This window comes from Podarcis melisellensis (assembly GCF_964234715.1).
Source record: "Podarcis melisellensis genome assembly, chromosome: 6".
NCBI lineage: Eukaryota > Metazoa > Chordata > Lepidosauria > Squamata > Lacertidae > Podarcis > Podarcis melisellensis.
Genome location: NC_138538.1, coordinates 57,696,747 through 57,718,958, shown reverse-complemented (window position 1 = coordinate 57,718,958; position 22,212 = coordinate 57,696,747). Strand labels below are relative to the sequence as shown.

Here is a 22,212-nt window from a genome sequence, read left to right as displayed (position 1 = left end):
AATAAACTACAGCAAAACCCATGCAAGCATTGCTCACCCATCTCCTCCATCCTTGGGCCATGGCTCTCTCATATTAAGTCTGGGGAGTGGGAATGAGCCACAATGCAGGAGTTTAGGATCATAAAATTGTAGAGTTGGAAGGGACCCCAAGAGACATTTAGTCCATCCCCTGAAATGCAGGAATCTCAGCTGAAGCATCCATGACAGATGGCCACCCAACCTCTGCTTAAAGACCTCCAAGGAGAGTCCACCACCTCTCATGGGAGTCTCTTCCACTGCTTAACAGCTCTTGCTGTCAGAAAGTTATTCCTGATGTTTAGTTGGAATCTTGTTTTTTGTAACTTGAATCCATTGGTTTGGTTCTGAGCCTCTGGACCAGGAGAAAACCAAGCCATTTCTCCTTCAAACCACACTTTCTCTGCAAACTCTTGATGAGGTAGCTGTTGCATCTCCTTTTTGTGCTCTGTACACTGCCAGCTGACTCTCTCTTTTGCTGCATCTTTTTAAATATTCTTAATCAAGCCTAAGACTGTCCTTTCACTTTGCTTCACCTGCCTCTCTTGTGTCCCCAAGGTTGTAGCCTATTTCAATGGAATTTAGTGCTATTCAAGCTTCCATACTGCTGGCTTTAAAAGGACGCTGCTGTTGGACAGCTGTGTTCCATGTGTATTCACTCAGAAGGAAGTCCCACTGTGTTAAATGGGCCTTGCTCCCAACCAAGTATGTATATGACTGCAGCCTAAACTGCACATTAACTTGGGGAAGGGGAATCTGTGGCCTTCCAGATGTTGGATTTGAATCCCCACTAGCCCAGCCATCATAGCCAAAGAGCAGGTGGGAGTTGCAGACTTTTTCTTTGGAATGCACACTTAATAGTTCATATTTGCATCATTTTATTGAATATTTAAGGCCCTTTGTATTTTACTGTAAATTGCTTTGGGATGCCTCTGTATGTGGGAAGCAAATTAGAAATATAATAAACATATAGAGAGCCACAGATTGACTATCCCATATTTAACCAGGCTAGTGCCAAGGAAGAGACTGTACCGCTTCTGAGTTCTGAGGGGGGGAAAGCACTGGTAGTAATTAGCTGAATATTCACAAGCTTTGACTGTCGTGTTGAAATGTGCAGCTTTGATGACGAAGAACCTTACGTAAAACAGCTAAGAAAATTGCATAAACATCTACAGTATTATTTTAGATACAATGAATAACTGAAGTGATTCTTAGCTGTAATGAAAGTGAAATTTAATGTACTGTAAGACTGCAATGCCCCCCGTGGCGCAATGGGTCAGTGCATCCGGCTGCTAACCAGAAGGTTGGTGGTTTGAGCCCACCCAGGGATGGCTGGGGGCAGGATTTCTGCATTGCAGCGGGTTGGACTAGATGACCCTTAAGGTACCTTCCAACTCTACAATTCTATGATTTTATGAATTCTTAACTGGGTAAAAGTCCAGGGGGCTTACTTCTGAGTATGTAAGGGACTCCATTGTAAAAAATATATATTGTGTCTCAACTAGTAGCAGCAATTGTAACAATTCTACAGAGGTGGGGAAGAATTTCACTGCAAAAGTTCATTATTTGGAACTCCAAAATGGTTTATGGTCAGAAAAGGTTTGCAACAGAATTATCCATTTAAGCGTTACTGTGAATCCTGCTAGGAGTAGAATTCTCTCTTAACCTACCCAACTGCAATTAAATTGTCACAGTTAAGATTAGAGGTGACAAAAAGATTAAGGTAGTACTGCTGGAACAGCAGTCCTCACTAGGAGATATCATAAAGTAAAATAAAAATAAAAAGAGTAGATGGGGAAAGCGGGTTTAAAAAAACAAGGAAAAAACTTCCTTCGCGCTTGTGGTTTTATTCTACAACATTTCCTGCTTACCATCAATGCTTTTAAAGTCCAACAGATAGCTGCGATTGTCAACCTGATAAAGCTGCAAACTCATTTTCACGTAATTTCCCGTCACTGGATTCTTTCTACGGACTCTAAGATGATAGGCATTCACCACCTAAAACATGTAATTGTCTTTCAGGAAAAATGGGTTTATGGCACAGGAGAAACAGTCTTTTTTCTTTCTTTCTTTCTTTGCAATTTCACATTTCAAGAAAACAACTCTGCCTTAAGCATAGGCTGGCAGTGCAATCCTACACGGGTTTGCTCCCAGGTTTGCAGGTCAACTGATGGCATTCCAGCAAAGGTTTACTCAAGAGTAGACCCACTGAAATTCATGACCATGACTATGTTAGGTCTACTCAGAATAAACCTTAGTTAACTATTACCCTCAGTGTCCTTTAAGAAAAGAAAATATATTTTCAAAACACTTCATAACCATCTATGATACCCAGAAATGCTTTTTGTGCAAGGATATCAGATGCAGCCCCTTTCCACTTTTGGTAATCAAGGTTAGGTTTGTCTCACCTAATACACATTTGCAGACTTGGGAGGGGGGCAGGCTGGACACCAGTCTAGCCCACTTCAGTTCTGTTCTGTGATGACCCATTTATAGCTACTCCAGTTTATAAGAGACCTGCAAATCCTCCCTTCAATACAATGGTTTTGTTCATTCATGGAATTGTCTTTACCTCCTTGTTACGAAGCATGCGTGAGTACAGATTAGAAAGGCTCCATTAAATAAACAAATATTTGGCCCTGAAGTCAGCCCCAAAGCAATCACTTGGTTAAATAAGCCTATATGAATAACGGGCCCTAACTACAGACACAGACTTTTAAGTTTTCCAGTAACGCAGCACACAGTATTACTACAAAACGAACAGAAAGGAAGTAAAATGCCAGATCGATCAAGGTGTTCCCTTCTGGGTGACTGTGATTGTGTGTAGGTAGACAGTGGAGTCTCGCCTGCCGGCTCCTCCTCACTGCCCCTTCCCCATCACAGAGGATGGAGCCTATATACATGCACCCAGATCCCCCTTTAGAAACATTTCTCTCCGTCACACCACACTGTTCAGATGGGGCACGAACCTCAGGGGTGTAGCTAGCAGCCCTTCTATTCAGAAAGTCCAGCTGGGCTTCTGCATTGCATGCTAAACCCTTGTTATATTCAGGCACGAATGGATAACCTGCAGCCCTTCGAATGTAGTTGGACTATAAATCTCCTAAGCCCCAGCCACCATAGCAGGGCCCTTAATGTGCTAGTTAACCCATCCCACTCTCTGATGCTGGTTCTTAGTTTTAAAAGAGACGTTCTCTGAGGGGAAGGCATTCCTGGAAAAGCTCAGGCATGGAACACGGCAGGCTGTTATAGACTCTCTTCTACCTGCTCCATTCCTTCCTGTGTTTTTCTTCTAAATATCCTTCATGGAAACTCATCTCAAGCCTTCTTCCCTCCATCATGAAAAAGAGGGTTTTCAACATGAGAAGTCAGGTAATTAGAGCAGCAGTCCTACTCCTGCCATCCATAATATAATATATAATAATATTTATTATTTATACCCCTCCCATCTGGCTGAGTTTCCCCAGCCGCTCTGGGCAGCTCCCAATCGAGTATTAAAAACAATACAGCATTAAATATTAAAAACTTCCCTAAACAGGGCTGCCTTCAGATGTCTTTTAAAAATAGGATAGTTGCTTATTTTTTTGATATCTGATGGGAGGTGTTCCACAGGGTGGGCACCACTGCCAAGAAGGCCCTCTGTCTGGTTCCCTGCAACCTCACTTCTCGCAATGAGGGAACCACTAGAAGGCCCTTGGCGTTGGACCTCAGTGTCCGGGCAAAACGATGGAGGTGAAAACAATTACAAGCTTCTCTCCTATTGGGCTTCTAGTTAGCAGGGCTGTGTATTAGTGAATGAGAAAACCAACTGTACAAATGCGGAAACTGGCATTGACCACATTATTGGGGGGCACAGTGTCCCACTGACTATTTCTATAATCAACAAGTTTCTAGTCATTATGGCTCTAACAACAGACAACGCATGGGACAGCTGAATTGTGATGATTAGGAGGCAAGGTTTTCTCTACCTATGTAGCTCTGTGCCCTAACAATGACTAGAAGAATTATTCCATATAAGCAAATTGTTAAATTATTTCAAAATAAGCAAAGACATGCAATTTTGGCTTCATTTTAAAATGTATAGGTCACAGAATTCTCTTTCCTTGGCATGGAATGTTGGTTCAGTTTGTACAGGATATTGGAAGCAATCCTATGTACACGTACCTGGGAGGGAGCCCGACTGAAGACAGCGAGACTTACTTTCAAGGGTACATACAGAGGATTCACTGAACATTTATTCATTTTAGAACGCCTGTACCTTGCTTTTCTCATTCGGCAACAGGCAAAGCAGCCAAGAGAAACAAAGAATCAAAATGCACACAACAAAACGTAATAAAGGCAGTAACAAAACAATAGCAGCAGGGAAATAATCAACATCTAAGCAAGCAGAACAGGCAAGGAGCACAGGTTCCTTAAATTAAAATTTGTATGTATTTATCTTTAGTGCATACACGGTTTGTTTTTTAAGCAGCTGCTTCAGTAAACATATCGAATGTAGCATATGTCAGTAAGCAAGGCAGCAGAAGACTGCATTTCCATTTCTTTACTGAAGTTAAATCAGAACAATGAAAGAAAGTGAATCTAATGATGCCTCAACACTAACTCTTGCTCATAAACCACTGGCTCAAAGAGGTGGGGTGGAGGCATACATAGGAAAACAGAAAACCTCACAAAGATAACCATTAATCCTCAGGATCAAGCTCACCCCCCAAATGTGGCTGGAAGTGACTGACATTAGGATTGTGAAATGAAGGCACTTTATGTACAGGGAAATACTGTGGAAACCAGCAACTACCACAATCCTGTGGCAAAAAGAAGACTCAGCTAATACCAAGTTTTTAAAGACAGATTTAAGGGAACAATATTGCATTTTCTCCCCTGACCACACGGTTCTTGGATACCATGTAGAAATAACATCTATTTATTAGAAGCTTTCAGTAAGATTATTTACCCAGAAGGGAATTAGCTACTATAATTAGAAATGTGGAGCTCCTGTTATCCCTACCACTGTGCAAGGCAGAATTATCTGCCTATCCTCAAGCTTAGGAAGCTTAAAAAAGAAAGTATGTTTTGTTCCCCGCCCCCTTTAGGTCAGTAATTAAAAATATACATTATTTAACCGCTTTGAAGGTGCTAATATTCACAAAGAGGATGATGTGAGAGTAAGCTAATAATAATTAACGATGAGACATGGCGAATACTATCATGGCCATTGGAAGACTGCTCATCTATAGTGCAATTCTAACTCCCAGGTGCTGATGGCTGGAAGAGGCTAGAATGGCTTTCGGATGCTTCACTGCCAGCCACTGAACCAGAGGTTCCAGCTGAGCTGGGCAGAAAGCTGCAGACAGCAGTTGTCCCAGTGGTGGTAAGGCGGCCAGATCCAAAGTCCTGCACAGACCCAGAGGGGACCGAACCTCAGGCCCCTCTGCTGCACAAGCCTGGGTCTGAAGTACAGAGAAAGTAAGAAAATAAAAAAGCATGTGTGTTTGTGTGCAGGCCTTCCACCTTGGGCAGCGTGAGCTAGAAAGGCTTGGGTTGCAGTGGTAGATCTGCAGCTCCACTTCTCCTCCTCAACCCCATTTAGGATTGCTATGCCTGTTAATTAATACAGATGGGGACCTGGAGAGTGCCTACTTGCCCATGTTCTGATAGTTGCTGGAGACCCTCTTCCAGGTGTCCCCACCACCAGGTGAGGCAGGTGGTCACTGGGCCTCCTTGTTTGTCATGCCCCAGTCCTGAAACTGCCTCCCTGGGCAGTCTGGCCTGGTGCCTATTCTGCTGTCCTTTCTGCACCAGGCGAAGACCTTTACACTCTACCAGGCTGCGAACCTTTTAACTCTGATTGAATCTTCCTGCTCGCTTTATCCACTGTTTAAATTCCGTAAATATTTCTTGTGCGTTTTATTTGTCCTGTTCTCTTGATCTAAGCTGCTCTGAGAATAATTATATTGAGGGGGCAGCATTTGAATGCATTAGCAAATACATAAACAAAGCCAGTTAACTGAGAATTTACTGGAGGTATTAATTAATTAATGCATTATTAAATATTATTAATAATGCACCAATGCACAATTAATTAATGCGCTGTTTAATCTGAATGTCATTTAATGCCAAAATAGGCTACTAAGTTGTTTATAAAGTATTTAAAAAAAACCTGGTATGCAGATAGTAAAATATAAACTTCCATTATCAAACGTTGAATAGCATTCAGAGCATTCGTATTCCTTACCTTCCACTCAAAATCTAGCTGTTTCATAGCACGGTACACTTCAGCCATGATGTCATAAGGCCTGCTTTGACTCCGTATTCCTAAATGCCACTTGGCTTTTTTCACAGTCAACGGCTTTGGCTTAGTGGTATTCAGTGCATCCAAGGGACACTTTCCTTTGGGAGTATCTGCTACGAGAGGAGGCATCCGTTCCGGGTGGGGCTTCACCCCCGGAGGGATGTGCATAGTGTCATCCATGAAAGAGCCAGTGGGAGGGCTGGAAGCAAGGTAGAACTCACTGGCTTGGTTCATGATTCTCCGATTGTCAATAATAAGGTGATAAGCAACCGCAAGCTGGTCTTGAGGATCCCCACTGTACAAGCTGGTCATCACCTCTGACTCAGTGCACTCGAATTTTTCACAAACTTCCCGCACGGCATCGTCGTCGATAACATTGGCGTCGTAAGAAGGATCCTCTGGAAACAAGTAACTGGGCAGTTCTTGTTTGAACCACTCGTGTTCTCTAAAAGGAATCGTTTCTCTAATGAATAATAATACTGTTTATGCAACATCCTAGATCTGACTCATCATAAAAGACCAAGCATGGCACTTAAAAGTTAAATGATAAGTGTCAAGCTGGTGTATGTATTCCCGTTTATCCCTTCTGAGTTCAAAAGGGCTGAGGTTTCGAAATGTACTGCTCTGAGAAACTACGGACCCCGAGAGTTGAGCAGGAGTAAAACAAGCTGATTAAAGGAGGAACTATAAATTATTTGTCTCTTACAGCACATGGTGTAGTGACCTATGTGCTATAAGGGACAAAGCAGTCTCAACCACATTCTTTAGTCATATACTACACTGCATGTTCTCACAATGGCACCCAAGCCTTCAGGATATGGCATTCCTGGTGATATCGGGATGAGCTGGAAACAGGAGATGAAAGAAACACAGACAATGCTAATGGTGGGTTGTAATTTTGGACCATATAAATAGTTTGACGTGTACTGCTTAGTTGAGGGATTTTGGCCATCCTTGTGACACTTCTGATTATTCAAATGCTATGCATATCTCTTGCTGTTTCAACAACTGAGGTTGCATTAGGTGATGTTTCATCATGCTTTCTCCCAGTCACTCCTTATGAAATACTGTAAAGAATGTAGCAATAAGGAGAACATAGCAATAATGTAAGCTGGTTAGATTAGATGTTTTCCAGCCTGTCAGCTCTGTTCCCTGTTCAGCTAATTTCCTTTTTGTAAATTATTATTTCTAAAGGACATATTGGCTGATTTTCTCTGATGGTCTTCTCAGAGATCATCAAAAAAATATTAGAATTGTAACTTTGGCACCAGACCTTACCGGATGTCCTTGATGGTTGCTCGTTTGAGTGGATCCACCTGCAGCATGTGCATAAGGAGGGTGGCAACTGAACGGTTGAGGTATTCGGGAATGTAGAAGACACCTCCACGGATCTTTTTAAAGAGGGTTGGGACATGCTCATCGTCAAAAGGAAGAGTCCCACAGAGGAGAGCATAGAGAATAACACCACAGCTCCAGATATCAACCTCTGGGCCAGCATACAATCTGAACAAAAGGAAGGTGCCATTAACCAGTTCCTTAAGACATTGCAGTATCTTGCCTGAAGTTCCAAAGGACACCCTAAGTAGCTGGGAGAGGGAAAAAGGAAGCAATGCTAAACAGTCGCCTTGAATCCAAGTGACAACTGGAAGAGCATCTGATTACAATAACATCCTCCCTGAACTTTGTGCAGAGCCTGTTCACCATTCCGGAACGGCTCAAGCCTCTTCTCTTTGACTGCTCTCCCCTACATTCTCCAAAAATCCTTAACATTTATCTCGAGTGTTGCTTAGAAGTGTCCACTCTCTTTCGACTTGCCTTGGTGTAGTCAACAGAAATAACTTCGGTGGTCAATTCCTGGTATCTACTTTAAATCCTTTTGGTGCTATTGTTTCTTGCTTAAAAACAAACTGTGCAACCAGAAGGACAGAACGCTGCCATACGAACATTACCTAAGCACATATAAATGACCATGAACTACTCAGCTATATGAATGAATCCCATGTCAATAACATGCCTCTGATCAAAAGGGTATCCATTGGTCTTTAATGTTCTACCTTCCAGAGATGACTTCTGGTGCTGCATAGTTGGGCGAGCCACAGCTGGTTCGCAGGAATTCGCCATCTGACATCATGTTGGACAGTCCTAAAAGGTTGTGGAGGGGAGAGAGAAAGAGAGACTCATTTGTTGCCATTGCTAGAAGAGAGAGAAGGGTGTTTGTGTGTGAAATAGCAAGGGAGGCAGAAGGGAAAGATATAGATTAATTTTTCTATAGATTAATTTTTGCACTATTTCCTTAAGAAATAATTCCTTACAGGTAGAAAGGTCTTTGTAAAGATCTACTTCAAACTGAAAGCTAGATTCTCAAAGCTTATTCTAGGCATTTCCCCTGGAGAGAATTCAATGGACCATCTTTCCTCAGGTTCCTTCATCTAGGTTACTCAAGAGCTGGAATAAACTCTGTGCAATGGAGGCCTAGAGAGGGAAGGCATCTGTACGCCCCAAGGGGAAGAGAGGAGGACCTCATGTTTCTATATGTCTAGCATGAAGCTGAATATCAGTGCTATACAATCAGTCCTGTCCTGCGTGCTTTAAGGGGCAGCATTATGGTCAATGGGACAACAACAAAAATGAAACCTGATAGTATAAGAAGCCACACGGAACTGCATGAAATATTGAAAGGATATGTTAAAAGTGGCAAAGATCCAAAATAATTTTGTAAATGATTTCTATTATATATCTATAATCACACCAACAACACCATAACAAGAAAAGCCTGCATCCCCTAGAGGTGATAAGTGAACATATGAATTGTATTGTTTCAATCTGTAGGTGAAGGTTCATATAGCTGAGTGTTCCACCATATAAGAAAAAGATGTAGAAAACTAGATGCCAGGGAAATGGCAAGGCTAGGACCCTTCTCCCTGAAAACTAGATGCCAGGGAAATGGCAAGGCTAGGACCCTTCTCCCTGAAACTTATTATGTGCCAGGATTTCTTTAAAACTTTGAGTATGGAGAAGCATCCAGTTATGTAAACGTCCACCTTAAGGTTTAATCCTCAGTGAAGATGAGACTAATGTTTTCAACTTGTTTTCACAGTAGCAAAGAAACTGCTAATGGTGATGAAAACTGATGCTGGGTTCTTTGAAGGATGTTAGCCCTGAGACAGTTCAGCAATTGGCATAGAGCTGGTCACATTTCTGGAATGCTGCTGGGGTCACATACCAAAATCAGCTATCTTGGCATTCATGTTTGCATCCAGCAGCACATTCTCTGGTTTCAGGTCTCTGTGAACTACCATATGCCGATGACAGTAATCTACAGCTGACAGAATTTGCTGGAAAAGACGCCTGGCTTCGGCCTCTTCAACCTAGAAAAATGCACAGGAAGGGAAACAAGGCTCAATTTTTATTTTGTTTATTTGTCCTGAAAGGATACTCAGCGAGGCAAAATGTGCCCTCTTAATGGGCCACAAGAGACAGAATTACAGTAAGCAACACTAAACAAACAAGTAAACAGAGGCGAGCCATCCCGAGGAGACATTCCATTTCACTATTCTATTATAATTAAGTGTGTCAAATAATTAAAGGCCATTTAAGCTTTAAAACTGTGCTGCTTTGACCAATCAATTGTTCAGCTCTGAAAAATTTCTCTGCTACAGACTGCAGCCCATGGCAGTAATTTTCGAAAGGCCTCTGCAAACTGAGGAAACTAGATTGCCCTTGTTACTTTTCCCTTCTACTCCTTGACTGCACCCAATTTGGAAAAACCAAACATGGGGGCCAGAGACAGCAAAGTAGAAGGCCCTGCCTCCTCATCTCACACTTGTGAAATCAGGACTGACCTTTAAAGGTGACCATACTTGGGCATCGGCCAAAGCCCAATACTTGGCCCTGTTGTTGCTCCTCTCCACTGCTGCAACTGGCTTGTTTACTTTTCGTTTAGGACTGGAGGGGGATGAGGAAATAAGTGATGGTGGCAGTAATAATTAGGATCAGCAAGTGCTGCCACCTGCTTGCTAGCTCTTTTACTGGCAAGTCAGAAAAGTGTGGAGGACAAAGCCCACTCAAGGAAACTTGCCCGGGCCAGAACCTTAAACCTAAAGCCAGCACAGTTTAAGATCCGCTCCCCTCCCCCCCCGTGCGCATGCTATTGGGGATGGATCTACAGTAGAATGAAATAGGAATGTGCCAGAGTGGGGTCACATTTTCACCTAGTCCCACAGCTCCATAATGTACTAGTGTTGTTGAAATGAGCCTCATGGCCCCTATCCCTCATGCATATGAGGAGAGCACCAACTAACTACAGTTTCCTGTCATGCCTGAACTTGAGAAACTATGGTTTATTCAAACTATGGTTTGTTAACAAAGCGGAATATCATATCATGGTATGATCCTGGTTTGTTTAAACTAAACACAGAACAAATCACAGTTCCTTCAGTTCAGACATCACAAACTAAAGCAAAAGTGGAAGTTTTTAATCTCTTCTTCTTTGTGCGTATCTTAAGGGAAAGAGAGTAGAATGAGCTATACCAGACCAAGTGAGGGAGATCATATTTTTTATGGCACATACTAGGGCCGGATTTTGGTTTGATTAGTCCCTAAGCTACTGAAGGTAATAGGGCCCTTTATATGTCCAGCTGTCCTTTGTAAACAACAAATTGTCACTGTTTTTTGTGTTGAATATATGCTATATGGTAATTTATGGACCTAATAGGTATCTAAAGCCATTTGCACATGTTGCCATGCAACCAGTCCATGCAGAATGTAGTAACCCTATATATAGAAATGAGCAAACCAGTGATATTTTAGGGAACAGGCTAGCAGGCGGGGCCCATTACTTACAACATAGGAACCTACACAACACAAAACACTGTTGCTGTATGTAGGTTTTATTTTATTTGTTTTTTTATCTTATATTTTGGAAATGTCCATCCAATTGTTGTTTTTTTCCTTTGGGGGGGCAAGAGAGTGGGGCCCTAAGCTATAGCTTGTTTAGCTTATACGTAAATCCAGCACTGGCACCTACCAATACACCCTGCAAAGAAAAAAACCCTAGGACAACAAGGACCATTCCAGGCTAGACTCTTTCTGATGTCCTAGTTTTTATACTTGCAGGGAAGTCTCATCCCCCAGTTAGAGAGCATTCAAAAATGGCACCCCTAGCTGCAGTCTCAGTCTGCAAGATCCTAGCAGTTGTTGTGAAACAGCCTGAGTTGACTAGGTCTGTTAATAGAAACTCTATTTTTAAACTGAATTCAGGCCATTAATGGATGCGCCTCACCACTTAATCATAGTGGTAAAACAATGGTAATGATAGTACATACTTAATATTTTACATATTTCTATAACAAGTATAATTATATAGCAGATTATAATATCCTCTCAATAAATTACGAACAAGGGATCAAATTAGGAAATATTATGACTACAGGGTACAAAAATTCAAATACTGAATTTTATGCAGTCCAAGTGGTGAGGTGACAATCAAATAGCATGCAGCAGGGAGCATTTCAGTTCTGCTAATAGCTTCCGAAGGATTAAAGAAAAAATAGATATGAGATCCTCTCTAACCTGTGAATTGGCGCTATGGAAAGAGCACAATCCTAAGCACGTCTATTCCGAACTAAGTCCTGCTGAGTTAAAATAGACTTATGTACATGTGTACAGGAGTGCAGTCGAAATCTGTTTATTGTTACTGCTTTTGCATAGAATTTAGATTCTATGTTTTAAAAAGGCAACAAAAATCTGGGCAACAAAAATAAAACACTGTTCAACCATGAATTGTGCTGATTGGCTGAAAAATGTAAATTTACAGAGGCAAGCACTTCTGTCTTGCTTCTGAGCTTGAACTATCACCTACACTCTGGGAAATTCTGTGGCTCATTGTCTTTTCTGGGCAATTATATAGTAAACTGATATTTATCACTAAATTATACTGCAACGGCAAATAAATGCTCAGCGTCGTCTGAAATGGCTGTTCTACCAATGCAATGTCACCCCAAAAATTGCACCATTACAAGCACACATCTCAGAACATATTTAGGACTGGATCACTATCACCAAACTGCTTTCATTTGCCAGAACGCATTCAAATATAAAGAGCTAGGAAGCTGCTACTGGTTATTGCCTTGCTTCTTACATGTTTATTCAAATGATATGCAATTCAAGGCAAGATGGATCAGCAAAATGGTTGCACTGTAAGACTGTGTAGGACAGTGTTTCCCAACCTTGGGTCTCCAGCTGTTTTTGGACTACAACTCCCATCATACTTAGCGAGCAAGACCAGTGGTTAGGGATGATGGGAATTGTAGTCCAAAAACAGCTAGAGACCAAAGGTTGGGAAACACTGGTGTAGGACACCGCAGTGCCATCAGGCCAGTTGCAAGTCATTCCAGATAGGTCTGTGATGAAGCCAGCTCTATTTTTGGCCTTAATAACCTTAAAAAGAACCCTCATTTAGCAAAGATATTCTAGATCGGTAGAATTCACTTCCCTCCCGCCCACACATTTATCCCTAATGGAAAAAGTCACTTACATGTCCATGTTTACAGATGTAATCAAACAATTCCCCACCAGACACATATTCCATTACCATGAAAAAATCTGTTGGTGTGCTGATGACCTGGTACCTAACAAAAAGACACACAAAAATTATGTTGTTTTTTATCTGCATCTTTTTCAATAGTGAGACAAGAGCTAGTGCTTACTTAATCTCACTAAACTAACATTTTCCTTAAAATTAGCACTTCACGCATAACTGCTTTCCACTTCTAAAGGTGAATTTTATTATATTCTTTATGATTAAAGCAGATATAAACTATTTCTGGGCTCTGACGGATTTACCTTTCTTCTTCCGTAAGCTTATTGATTCTCTTGGAATCTTTGCACAATAATTATACCTCACTTATGACTAACCCTCTTTTCAAATTTCCATTGTGGCTACAGATGTTCAAGAATGTTTGAAAAGATGGGAGATAATACTCAGACTCGAGTAATATGGTAAAACTGAATCGTAGTGGCAAGAGGATAGGGAAGTCCAAGTATAATAGTCAAAATATTTTACTTTTCAGAAATCCATTTTTGCACAGAACTACAATATCCCAGAGAGTGAGATGCACATCTAACAAGCAGACTCAGTTGCTTCGCCCAAGAAATTGCTCAAATGCGCATCAAATCCTTCCATAAAATCCAGGAGTTTACTTCAAATCCATCAGCTAGTTCAAGTTTTATTTCTGTTCCTCAGTGAGCACAGGGTATAATCCAGCCCTTGTATGTTACTATCACAAGCTCCCAGATGACAAGATGAACGTTTTACAACAATATTTTATAACTTTCCCTCTACCCTAATCTGGTAGTCATAAATTAACAGAATCCCAATAGAGATCCTGTTTACTGTGGTACAGAAAAGCAAAGGCTGTAGTTGTATAAGTAAAGGTAAAGGGACCCCTGACCATTAGGTCCAGTTGTGGCCAACTCTGGGGTTGCGGGGCTCATCTCGCTTTATTGGCCAAGGGAGCCGGCGTACAGCTTCCGGGTCATGTGGCCAGCATGACTAAGCCGCTTCTGACAAACCAGAGCAGTGCACGGAAACGCTGTTTACCTTCCCGCCACAGCGATACCTATTTATCTACTTGTACTAGCATGCTTTCAAACTGCTAGGTTGGCAGAAGCTGGGACAGAGCAATGGGCACTCACCCCGTTGAGGGGATTTAAACCACTGGCCTTCTGATCGGCAAGTCCTAGGCTCTGTGGTTTAACCCACAGCACCACCCATGCCTAGGAAGTAAACTCAGTGGAGTTCAGTGGAATTTACTCCAGAATAAATGTGCCTGGAATTGCATTGCAGGTTACCTTTGAAAATATTAATTCAACACACAGTAAAGTAACAGGAGCACACAGGGTCCCTGAGGGCAGTATCCCCATTTCATGCAACACACAACAATGGGAGTAATGGCAGCAGTACTTACAATTTGATAATATGGGGGTGTCGGAAAAGCTTCAGATTTTGGATTTCTCGTTTGATCTTCCCAACCACATCCAAACTGCGAATTTTTTGCCTATTTAAAATTTTGACCGCTACTTTGTGCCGTGTGAGCTGGTGTTCTCCAACTAAAAGAAAGAAAGAAAAGTTTCATGTTTTATTGAAGTACATATAATGTATACTGGATAATAATGACAGACTGTCATGAGGGAATATTTGGCCCTGAACAGAAACAAAAGTAACAAAAGGTAATAATATAATTTTAAGTCTAAGGTGAAATGTTCTCCCCACCACAATTTCATCATCCTCTTCGTAGGTTGTGAAGAGGGATGTTAGCTGCCAGTGATTTAATTTTTTATTTTTATTTTTGCCAAGGGCAAATGGTTCACTCCAGTAAGCAAATATGCTCCGCTGCAGTTGAAAGCCACGTTCTCTCTCTTTTCTCACAAGACACAAATTTGAGATCAGAAATAGCAATATTTCAACCTCACAGAATATGTGTCTGTGACATTAGAGTGGCCATCTTAGTGGCAGAGGAACTTTAAAGGGAGACTGCAACTTGAAACAGTTGGATTACAATGCATCAAGAGTTCAGTGATATTATTTATGGACTGCATTAAGACAAAGGATTATTTTTTTTAGTAAAGTCATGTGTTAATTGGCTTACAAATGCCAGCATGTCTGAATTAACATTTTATGAATCACTGCTGCTAATTACGTAATTATCACTGTCTGTGCTTTTCTGCATTTCATTTCCTCTGACCTTACTGTTTACAGCCCTCCCTGCAAACCTATCTGTAACTCAGAAAAGTGTGTGTCATGTTGCAAGAGACCAATGTGGCCACCCCCTCTGGAAGCTGTAAGGTTCTAGTAGAAGCCATTATGCTTGTTACAGCAAACAATGAAATGCCATTTAGGATACAATTCACTGAACTCTCACACAGCTTAGCATTCTAATTTAAAAGTCATGGAATGTTAAAACTAGGCAAGAGACTATCTGTGACTGTGGCCCCGACTAAAGAACGGAGCAGAGTCGTAAAAGCAGTAGCTGTATGGGGTGAGCAAGTCGCTATTATTAGCAGAGATAAGAGCAGTCTGAAATTCTTTCCTCAATATGAGTGTTCTAAAAATAAAGTGCTTTGCCACACTTCCAAATAAAAACACTTGGGCTTGTTTCCTTTTTATGTACTCGGCTAGGCTAGGAAATGTTAACAGGATGCTATGCTCTGCATCGCACAAGTGTATTTATTTATTTTACAGATCAACCATATTTTTATCCTGCCCTAATAATGAAGTAAACTACAAAGCGTAGATTAAAATCCATATAACAAAAAGGTTTCAGCAACAAGAAATAAACGAATCAGGTTTTAGATTTAAAAATCAAGAGGTTACATTTTTTTTTACCTGTAACCAAAAAGACTGCAAGCCTCTCTGCAGAGAGCATTCCACAGCTGGGGTACCACTGAAAAAGGGTTTTTCCTCTAGCTATATGACCTATGGAGCAGTGAGCATTTATTCTGATTTGTTTGCAGGGAGGCTAGACAACGGTACATGAAGGTAGCATTACCCACCCTTTCTAGTGCATTTCCCCATCGCGTTCCTTTTTGCAAGAAGTCTGGTATTTGGGGAAGAGGGTTTGTTTCACAAAGGCACTAAATCAAACCAACCATAACTCTGCAACATGAATATGCCCGTATATGGTTGAATCCCACTTGACAATGGGTGCCTCTAGTGAAAATCTATGCCTCTATCTCGACCTTTCTCTGGCAAACATAAACCCTAGGAAATGTTCCCAACCGATTGCTGTGAAACGACAGGAGGGCTAAATAAGAATTATCATTCCTTTTCCTGTTATGGAAATTCACTCTGCTCCATATCCCTTGATTGCCTGCTGCAGCCACTATGCTATTTCATAAACAGCCAAACACAGAGTGAAACCAAGTCCTTCAATATGTTTCTGTGCAAACTTGAGGTATTTGCTTCAACAAAATGGGTGCACATCATATAGCCTTTCATGCCTTGGGTGACCAAGTGTGAAAGAGGATTTGGCTTTTGTGCTTTATGCAGCTGCATAAAAAGGGGGGGGGGTCTTTTCTTACCATTGCTGCAATATGATGCAGATGCCAAAATAAGAATATTTTTCTTATATCTACACAAACACTAAAACATGCAGGGCCATGTCAGCTTTAGCATCTGGACACCCCTTCATATTCCAGGTTGTAACTATGCTCCCAGGATCCTAGCAAACCCATGTTTAGTAACTTTTGTTCCAGCACCCTATTGCAGTGCCACAGCCAAAAAAATATGGGCCACAAATTAGTCTAGTAAGAGTTATCCTAGTTTGATCATTCCTATACCTCTAAGCAGCTTGTTCTGCATACATTAGCAGGCAATAATGCATTCATCTTGAGCCTCTAAAAATCTTTACCTGCTACTTTCTGAATGCTACGTTTGTATTGTACAGGAGTAAAGCACGACATGTTTCCTGACAACTGTGCTGCTAATATTTTGCTCTGGGAGATGAAACAACAAAGATGCCAGCTGTATATACACATGCATGAAATAATCTGGGCCTTAGAAGTAGTGGGAACAGCACTCACTGAGTTCACAGCTTGAACTCACACACATTACACGTTCTTTTCAGGATGCAGCTAAGGCTTGTGTTTTTATACATGGGCGGGGGCAGAGTGAGGGCCTAATCATCCCTTGATATTTTAGGGAATAACTGAGTGGGAAAGAGACTAAGCACATGATAGCAATGCTGGTGATCACTGAGTGAATGGGTGATAGCCAACGTTAGTCATACTCAAAGTAGACCTATTGAAATCAGCAAGCAAATTACTTAAACTTATTGGATTTCAGCGGGACTACTCTATAACTAAGGCTGAATATCACCCAGCGGGTATGAAACATCCTTGAAATTGGAATTTTCTCTCTGCTATTTCTGTCAGAAGGAAGTCTATCATCTTATGCCAGTGTGGTGTAATGGTTAGAGTATTGGGCTACGACCTGGGAGAGCAGGGTTCAAATCACAACTCAGCCATGAAGCTCACTGGGTGACCTTGGGTCAGTCACCATCCCATGGTCTAGCCTACCTCACAGGGTTGTGATGAGGACGAAATGGGCGGGAGGGAACCACGTACACCACATTAAGATCCTTGGAGGATAAAAGGTAGTACTGTCTATAAATGTAATAAATAAATGCTTATCTGGCATCTCCCAGATCAACAATGCAAATATGTTCCAATGGGACAAAGTCCCAGTTGTATGCTTTGGTGACCACTTTAGGATGATCTATTCTACGACCTGCTGTAGTTCACACAGAACATTTGCTAAACTCCAAACCAGCAAAGCAAACAAACAAATTAAGCTGCAACTGAGTAGCCCATCTTTCATTTGTTATCAATTTTTTAAAAAAACCCTACATGTGTCTGTTTGTGGTTTTCTTAGTGCCGATACATTAATAATTAATAATAAACAAGTCTGCTTTGTAATCCATCGTTTGCTTACAGCAAGGAACTGATACAGAGATATTATTGTTTCTCTCCCTTGGGACTTGTTAAGCCTACTTGAATGTCTTAAGAGATGCAGGCAAGAGAGACAGTGTTATTTGTTGCGTAGTGCAGTAACTCAGGTTCCTAATATAACCATGAAGCAGAGGCACAACTCCCTATGATACACTATTTAACACATTACTGTGTGTGTGTGTGTACGCACCTGTGTTTTAATTAAATGGTATAAGGCAGGAATGCTGAAAGACAGTACTTCCCTCTGAGTAGGTCTACTCAGAGGGTGTCCTTAGCAACATTATAGGAAATGGTTCAGCTCAATTATAACAATGGTTCTTAAGAAAGTTAGATACTAGCTACTGTGTGCTGCGCCCTAACCTTTCATAACCACTGAAAAACAGTGTTTTTCAACCTTGCAAATGAGCCCATTAAAGTTACTAGCCCTAAAAAATGTTTTACTAGCCCACCCACGTTAGTAGTCTGTAGCACACCAATGAATGATGACAACAATCCTATACATATTTATTTAAGACTAAGCCTCACTGAGCTCAGTGGGACTCATTTATGAGTAAAATATGCATAGGATCAGGCTGTTAAGGGGGAAAGAATAAAAATAATTTCTTGCTTGGGAGCAAATCTTGCTCCCTACAAGCAACTTGGCAAGTGGCAATTGACAAGCCTGGACTTTATTTTGCAATGATTGGGATATGATTTGGGCAGAGTATGACAGATGGGAGGGTCTGTGTGATTAAGAAATCAGTGTGGTTCTGGACTTAAACTGAGGAAACTCAGGTTCAATCCTCATCCAGCGACTGGGTGGCCTTGGGCAGTTCACTAGTTTTCCGCTTCAAGCTTTTTGCAACGATAAAATGGGTAGAATTAACCGTGTATGTCATCTGAGCTCCTTAAAAAAAATGTAACAAATATGGCTGTAATCCTGTGCATATTTACCTGGGAGAAAACCCAACTGAACACAAAGGGACTTATATATGAATAAATATGCACAGAATTGTGTTGCATTAACTTCATGCTAACCTTGGAAAAAATACTTCACGATGTGAAGATTCTCCATGGATTTGCAAAGAATCAGACTCATGTATGAATGACATTTTCTGCCATTCAACACTGGAAAATATCTCACAACAACAACTTCATAAATAGTAATAATAATAGAAATAGCTTCTAATAGCTTAGCATCTCTTTGGTGATAAAACAAGCTTTTGTGGACTACAGTTCACTTCAGCTTTAACACCTCAAAGTCTGTTGAATTTATAACAGTATAAGCTTTCATGAAGTACAGTCCATTTCAACTGATGATGCCATAATTAAACTGTTAGCCAGGAGTTTTGTGACCTAACACAGCTATTCCTCTTGAAACTGTTTCTTTGGTGACAGCATGCCCATGAAGTTTATTCTAAAAGGCTACTACAGGGCAGCCAAAGACCAAGGTTATGTGAGCTGAAGATGTCCAATGTTGTTGCACCTTGTGCAAATGCTGGAGGGAGCAAGATGTGTACATGCCAGAGCAGCCAGAGGCAGGGCTCACAATGCATTGCACATCTTACAGGAAGGAAGGGAGGAAAGGCTGTGTGATTCATTAACTGGAGGCCAAACAGTGTGGGTAACCGCATTCGGCTTGCACACATTTTGCCTCTATTTACCCCCTCCTGTCCTTTCCACAGTGTCACGTTCCCTGCTGGAAACTCATCATGGCAGGGACCCCTCTCCCTGGCACTTTTATTTTGCTAAAGCATATATACACAGCTCATGTGTACTGTCAGCACTGACTGAAAGAGAAAAGAGGAAGGTATGTGTGCTGGATGCTTGCCAGGTGCTCCCAATTTCAAGCCCAGAGCTTTTTGTCTTCTAACCCTAGGAGAACTTCCAAATATGTCAGTTGGTAGAGCATGAGATGCTTAATCTCAGCGTTGGCCAAAGGATTCCTGCATTTCAAGGGGCTAGACTAGATGACTCTCTTGGTCCCTTCCAATTCTACAATTCACGACTCTTTGAAAAAGACCCTAACGCTCTAAGCCCCTGTCATCATTCGCCAGCATCCTATTGCGGGTTTCTGAAGGCAGCAGGGAGGAGAGTGCAAAGGTGTTTATGGGAGGAGCTGAGGGGGAATTCTGGACTGGGTGCCTGGCTGAATGGAGGGTCAGATGGAAATGCAAAGCAGGGGTGCCAACTTGAATATTGGGGGGGGAGGTAAGCCCTGCCACACATAACTGATCACATTCCATGACATAATTGATCACATATACACGTGTGTTTGTGTCTGAATGGCATTACCAGGGGTGCCAACTTGACTAAAATATTGGGGGGCCCAGGTAAGCCCCACATAACCGATCGCATGACATGGATGCCATTTGAAGGGCAATGCCCATGAACTTTGAAACGGGAGGGGGGGCTCAAACATTTTATTGTGAGTTGGCTCCTATGCCGGTGGCTGCCTCAGATAAAAAGGGATATACTGTGGGGGACACCGGGGTGGGGAGGGGGCTCTGGGGAGGAAAGGTGCAGGATGGAGACGGAGGGATAACTGAGCGCGGGGCTGTCGCCTGGTGCCTGCGGCGCGTGTGCGTATATGTGGGGGGGGGGGCGTGCGCGCTGCGCCTTGGAGAGGCGCTTCCTCGCGCGCGCGCTCCATCTCTCCCTCTCTCCCTCCCTCCCCTCCTCGGCTGCAGCCCCGAGCCCGCCCCTCCCGCGCCCCATACTCAGCTCTTGACTTTGCCGAAGGTGCCGACCCCCAGCGTGTCCCCCAGCACGTAGTGGCCGATCTTCACCCGCCCGTCGTGCTTCTGCGGCTGCTTCTCAGCCATCTTCGCTCGGCGCTGCCGCCGGCCGGGCCGGACCACAATGCAGCAGGGCAGGGCCGGGAGGGGAGGCGAGGCGGAGGCAGGCAGGCAGGCTGGCTGGCTGGCAGGCGGCGCGGAGAGGGAGGGCAGGAGAGGGAGGGGGCCAGGTAAGGGACGGGGGGGGGCGCCGAGCTTCTGGAGGCGCCGGGTGGCCCCCAAGGGAAGGAACTTATTCTATAAAATGGCATCGAAAGGAGAAAGGGCTCGTGCCCCCACAAACCCCTGCAAGCTTCGCTGGACTAGACTGTGGGTACGGCCTTGCACTCGGCACATGCTCAGAGACAGTATTTCGGTTTTAGGTTCGTTCTTGATCGTAGAAGCGCAGAACTCAGGATCATCTAAGTCCACCCCACCCCCCCTTGCAGTGCAGGAATATGCGGCTGCGTTATCAGCACCACGCTCTAACCAAGTGAGCTATCCAGGCTCTTCTTTCCTTATTTTACTGTTAGTGTTTTATTTTCGTAAGCCGCCTTGTGAAAGAATCATAGAATTGGAAAGGAGCACCGTGATCATCTAGTCCAGCCCCCTACCATGCAGGAATCTTTGGCACAATGTGACCCTGAGATTGAGAGTCTGGTGCTCTACCTACTGAAAGGAGGTCTATCAATCTGTCACCGATATTGCAGAAGGAACATTTTGTCCACCTTGATCTTGTGCAAGGGAACACAAGCAGAGCTGTCCTTCCGTTGTTCCTTGAATAATTGCCAAAGGAGGAGCTCATTCTAAGTCTCCATGCTTGGGGGTTTTTCTTTTCTCGATAATTTCCTGAGCTGAAACTGCAATGCAAACCCGTTTTAGGCTGCAATCCAGTTATACACACTTAAATGGAAATAAGTCCCGTTGAACTCAAGAGAGACCTATTTCTGGGTAGACATGTGTAGCATTGCACTGTTAGACCCTCACATTAACCCTTGACCAGAAGAACAGTGGTATGTATATATAGTTTTACCACCTTTTGAAAAATATGTTTGGCACGCTGCTGGAGAGGAGTGGTGGCTGCCAAATGTGTGGTTTTGGAAGTATCCATAGGAAGTTGAGTGAGACGGCTTCTGGCGGGGGAAAGGCAAGCTGGCGGAAGTAGATAAAAATCTGAAACGACATTAAATGTGCCAGGCATCTATTTTCGTTCATCAGGTTTGCTAGTTTTTAGCATTGGTGATCAAGGACAATTGTTGGCTGCATTTCAAAATTTCATTTTTCATTTTCATTTCACTTTTAATTTGTATACCGTCTTTCTATTTTACAATACCCAAGGTGGTTTCCAAGCTGAAGAAACAAAGAATGTACACCTTATAACCATCTAATCCAATACAAAAATGTGATAATAAAAAAAAACTTTAAAATAAGCAAACTTATATCAAATAAAGTAAAATTCAAAAATCCATTAGAATAGCATAGAATATTAAATATCAGCATATAAAAATTGGAAATTATTATAATTAAGAGTGGATTTCTGTTTAAACTAATCAATAAAACAACGGCAAGTTACAGTGCATAAAGTAATACAGTACAATACAAATTGAGAAGCAGAGACTGGAGGGTGGGGCAAGGCAGGTGGAA

The 22,212-nt window shown here is 42.3% G+C and overlaps 1 protein-coding gene across 1 annotated transcript in view; it reads right to left on the bottom strand.

Annotated features, from left to right (window-relative positions):
* The window catches only part of PRKAA2 (protein kinase AMP-activated catalytic subunit alpha 2), a 28,739-nt gene extending 8,076 nt beyond the window's left edge, over positions 1-20,663 (bottom strand). The window contains exons 1-8 of the mRNA XM_081915826.1: positions 20,517-20,663; positions 14,272-14,413; positions 12,840-12,933; positions 9,528-9,672; positions 8,359-8,446; positions 7,583-7,807; positions 6,248-6,749; positions 1,887-2,013 (exon numbers count right to left, since the gene is read on the bottom strand). Coding sequence (XP_081771952.1) covers positions 1,887-2,013; positions 6,248-6,749; positions 7,583-7,807; positions 8,359-8,446; positions 9,528-9,672; positions 12,840-12,933; positions 14,272-14,413; positions 20,517-20,616 — 1,423 coding nt within the window. The 5' untranslated portion in view covers positions 20,617-20,663. The remainder of the gene's footprint in view (positions 1-1,886; positions 2,014-6,247; positions 6,750-7,582; positions 7,808-8,358; positions 8,447-9,527; positions 9,673-12,839; positions 12,934-14,271; positions 14,414-20,516) is intronic.
* Between the last annotated feature and the right edge of the window lie 1,549 nt (positions 20,664-22,212).